Genomic DNA, 4,401 nt, shown 5'->3' with positions numbered 1-4,401 from the left:
CCAAGAAATGGAGTTCAGAAAAGCTCCAAGAAAGCCAGCTTCTGTCCCTTGCCCTTTGTCTCTGTCTCCTCTTTGTTCCTTGGCCGCATGGGCCTCCATCCCGCCTCAGAGGCCAGTGGCTGGGAAGGGGGTGAGCGCCGCTGCGGTTGTCTGTCGCCCCCCAGGAACTGTACCAGCTGTCCAAGGAGAGGGCCGACTTCACCGTGGCGGCCGGAGAGGAGGGGAGCTCCACCACCGGGGGCAGCAGCGGAGAGAACGGGGGTACCTCAGGGCCTGTGGGGGTTCGCAAGGCCTCCAGGGCCTCCCCGAAGCAGCCCTCCACCGGCGCCAGGAAGGCAGGAGGGAGGCTGAGTGGCCCCAGCAGCAGAGGCGGTAAGAGGAGGGAGGGGGTAGAGCGGTGAAGCGCGTGCTGCGGGGGCAGAGCTCACAGGACAGAGCACGAGGTTCGCTGGGCCCACTGCCGCAGACCCGGACCGTATTCCTGTGGCGTGTCCAGCCGCGGGCCCCCCCATCTGCTCAGCCCACCTGCGTGCCCGGCCCCTGGGGGAGCACCCGTGTGACCCCAGGGAGAAGCCGCCTCCGAGCCAGAGGCCGCATCGGCTCCCAGCAGAGACAGGGCCTGGCCCTTGCGTCGGCTGCCCCCCGCCTTCCGAGCTCCCATCCCAGCCTCTCCCCGCGCAGGCCAGCAGCTGACCTTGAAGGCAGGCCAGAAGCGGAAGGCCCCCGAGGAGACCCCGTGCCCAGCCAAGGTGAGGGGAAGAGTGCCGGCGGCCCGGGGCTCTGCCCGTGGCCACAGAGAGGAGCGGAGGCCTTGTGAGGTGTTGTGGGGATGAGCAGCCAACCACACCCCCCCTGCCCCCCCCAGCCTGGGCAGGCCCCGCAGGACGGCCGCTCCACCCTGTGCCCTCCCATTGCCTTGCAGAGGCGGCCGGCCAGCCCGCAGAGCCGAAGGAGAGCCGTGCCAGCGGGCGGGAGCTAGAGCGGCCCGGCTTAGGTGACAGAGGCCGCAGGCTGCCCCCGGGCTGCTGGTCCCGAGTCACAGTTTACATTAAAGACAGGGGACAGAGCCCGGTCTGGGTGGTGCGGCTGCGTGAGTTTGTGCTCAGGGCCCAAGGAGACTCAGCCTGCGGGGAGTGGGTGACTGTCCTCCTACCCGCCGCGCCGTCCCCTGGTGCCCGCCCATTAGTGTTTGGTTTGAAAACGGCTGTTGGGCCCCTCCTGGATGCGGAAATTAGTCTCAGCCCTGGGCGGGCTGCTGGCCCAAGGGTACGGAGAGGTACACGCTGGCGCTCTGTCCCCACACGGTCCTCCTGCCCCCCAGCCCAGTCCCCAGCAGAAGCAGGCAGCCTTTCCCATCCTTTCCCTACCTGAAGCCCCTGCCCCCGTGCACGGCAGAGCGGGGCTGACCCCCAAGTCTAGCTACCTGTGCGCGGCACACTGCCCCGTCCGCCGGCACCTGGAGGCCGAGAGCCACCGGCCCTGCCCGCTCGATGGAGCCCGGATAGACCCCCTCTCCCCTTCTCCAGCTCCCCAGTGTGGGGACCCACCAGCGCTCCCTCCTTTTCCTCTAGACCGGGGCGGGGTGTCCTCTGGAGTGGCTGGGGGACTGGGGTTTTGATGCCTGGTCCTTCCCTGCAGTCCGCTCTGAGGAAGGTGGCGGCCCCCCCGCCGGCCCAGGCTGACGGCTGTGCGTTCGCAGGTGCTGCTGGACATCTTCACTGGGGTCCGGCTCTACCTGCCCCCCTCCACACCAGACTTCAGCCGCCTCAGACGCTACTTCGTGGCATTCGACGGGGACCTGGTGCAGGAGTTTGACACGGCCTCAGCCACACACGTGCTGGGTAGTGGGGACAAGAACCCTGAGGCCCAGCAGGTCTCCCCGGAGTGGATTTGGGCATGTATCCGGAAACGAAGGCTGCTGGCCCCCTGCTAGGACCGCGGCCCTCCCTTGGCCTGGGCCGTGCTCACTGTGCCCCGGCTGCGGCGGGTGGGCGACGGCGAGGACACGGTGGGAGGGGATGGCCTTTCTTCTCCAAGCAATGTGTCTTCCAGAACCCACCAGCCGTGCTTGGTCTCCTCCCGGCCAGCACTTTGGGGACTTCGGGCTGTGGGTGCCGCCAGGGAAGTCCGTGGCTCCTGCTGGCTCACCGTAGATCTTTCCTATCTGGGTGCTGGTTTGGTTGTCTTTTTCTTTTAAAAGAAGCTTTTTTTCATATAAATAAAATATCTTGCAGTTACCCCGTCCTCCACCCCTTCTCCCCATCATCCCCCTAGTGGTTAAGGCACAGAGTGACGCTGAGCTGTTGAAGCTCCATCCGCAGAGCCACCGGCCCCTTTACTTGCAGGCTCCTTTTAAAGTTATATTTAAAAGATTGCCCTCAGAAATGCTGCTTCTATTTGGCAGGACTTGTATTCAGCTTGACCCTTCCGCCGGGAATGAAGCCTCCTTTGAAAGAAAACAAAATGAATTTTATGACTTAATTCTCTTGTGTTCTCTTACAGGGTGTGGGTCCCGGTTTGAAGGGAGGGAACCAGGATCAGGTAGGAAAACAGGTCCTTTATAAAGAAAAGGGAGGTTATTGGAGCTACTCCTCTGGGGGATACAGGACTCCAGGAGGCTCCGCCTCCCCCAAATCCGGAAACGAGACTGGTCTTTAAGATTAAAAAACCCACTTGAGGACAAAAGGCTCCCGTGCCACCCGAGGCTGGTTTATTGGAATAAAAGGCAAACAGTTTCGTGGAGAGGAGTGCTATTCAGTAGAACTTTTTGTGGCAATGAAAACACCCTGTAAATCTTCACTGGCCAAAAGAAACCAGACACGCTTAGCCACACGTCAGGTGCTCAGCAGCTGACAACTGAGGAACTGAAGTTTTGGTTTCACTTCGGCCTTGACACGGTCACGTGTGGCTACGGCCAGTGCGGGGCCGGGCCTGGTTCACACCTGAGTTACTCAACACGTGGGCCTCCGTCCGCCCCGGATCCGCAGGCTGCTGCCAGGAGCAGACGGACTCAGGCTACCTTACGTGAAGCGCCCGGCACAGGGCCTGGCACGCAGTCGTGTCGAGCTGGGCCCGGGCCTCTCCCTCCCCGGCCGCACGCCGGCCTGTCGCTGTCGCGCTCCTGGCTGGGGCAGGCCCACTAGGTGGTCCCCTCCTTACAGACTGGCTCCCTGGAGTTCATTTCTGCTGACTCGTGAGAGTCCGTTCTCTTTTTTTCTTGCTGTCAACAGGTTGCCAGGTTTGTTTGTCCATCCCCTGTGAATTAAGGTAATGAGACTCAACCTCTGGAACACATTTTGGGTCTGGGCCTCTAAGACTGAGGACCACTGCCTCCCCCGGCCCTCCAGTGTGCTCGGCTGAGGTAGTACTCCGCCGGAGGCCAGCTCTGACCCGACCTGGGTCTCTCTACCTGCCGGCTAAAATGTGGGGAGGAAGGGGCGGGGGGGCTGGCACTGCCCTGACTCTGGCCCAGCACGTTGGTGTTTTTGAATAGGCCCCGTTCAGTCTAGCATGAGTACGCAGAGTAGGACTGTCTTCATTCCGCCCTTTGTGGAGACAAAAGCTGCTCCTCCTTTGAGCGCTGACCTACATAAATTTCCATCCCCCTCTCGAGCCTCCTCAGGCCAAGCCGCCAGACCGGGCAGCAGAACAAAGCATTCCCTTTGGGATTCTGCCAAAGGACACGGTCACTGCCCTCTGACCCGGCTGCCCTAGACCCAGCCCCCTGCCCTGACCGGCGGCTTACACTCGGGGTGCAGCCCCGCGGCCCTGCCAGCGGCGGGAGCAGCTCAGGAGTGAGTAATGCGGCCTTGCTGGGTGTTCTCTCCAGTTCCCTGTCCGAGGTGTTCGGTCTCTTTCCTTCCGGTCTTTTCTCAGGCGTGTTTTTCTTTGCTGCCGAGATTATACTGTCTGTATAATCCTCTATTTCCACGGACACCCCCCCGCCCTGGGCGACAGCATCTTACACCTCCCCAGCACCGCGCTCAAGGCCTGCCCTCCTTTGAGCCTTTGTTTTCACGCTGCTGGTTGGCAGTGGACGGTAGGTCGTCCTGGGTGCCCAGCGGGTCAGCCGCACAGAACAAGAAGGCCAGAGTGCTGCAGCTCAGCCTCCAGCTTTCACAGCCTCCGGGCAAGATTCTGTCCTCTTCTCCCTTCAAGTCCCAAGGCAGATCTGCACATCCTCAAGCTCTCCCCACACAGGTCTGTGCGCACACCAGCTGTAGAGCTGTATCTGAAAGCTACCAGCTGTCTCCCGGGGTCACCTGCAGCCTTAACTGAGCACGCTGGCTGGCCTCCGATTCTGCTCTACCCACATCTCTAAGGCCCATCTCTCCACGATAAGTGTCAACGGCTGACCTCACTTGGTGTTTCTTCCTTGGTCCTAAGGCTGGTCCTTTTGCT

The 4,401-nt window shown here is 61.8% G+C and overlaps 1 protein-coding gene across 1 annotated transcript in view; it reads left to right on the top strand.

Annotated features, from left to right (window-relative positions):
- The window catches only part of LIG3 (DNA ligase 3), a 15,562-nt gene extending 12,820 nt beyond the window's left edge, over positions 1-2,742 (top strand). Inside the window, exons 16-19 of the mRNA XM_081805360.1 lie at positions 165-372; positions 682-749; positions 1,700-1,894; positions 2,503-2,742. Of these exons, the coding sequence (XP_081661486.1) occupies positions 165-372; positions 682-749; positions 1,700-1,894; positions 2,503-2,658 (627 nt within the window). The 3' untranslated portion in view covers positions 2,659-2,742. The remainder of the gene's footprint in view (positions 1-164; positions 373-681; positions 750-1,699; positions 1,895-2,502) is intronic.
- The last annotated feature ends 1,659 nt before the right edge of the window (positions 2,743-4,401 follow it).

Source organism: Leptonychotes weddellii, chromosome 15 (assembly GCF_054177405.1).
Source record: "Leptonychotes weddellii isolate Sample4059 chromosome 15, ASM5417740v2, whole genome shotgun sequence".
Lineage (NCBI taxonomy): Eukaryota > Metazoa > Chordata > Mammalia > Carnivora > Phocidae > Leptonychotes > Leptonychotes weddellii.
This window is presented reverse-complemented; position numbering and strand designations above follow the sequence as displayed.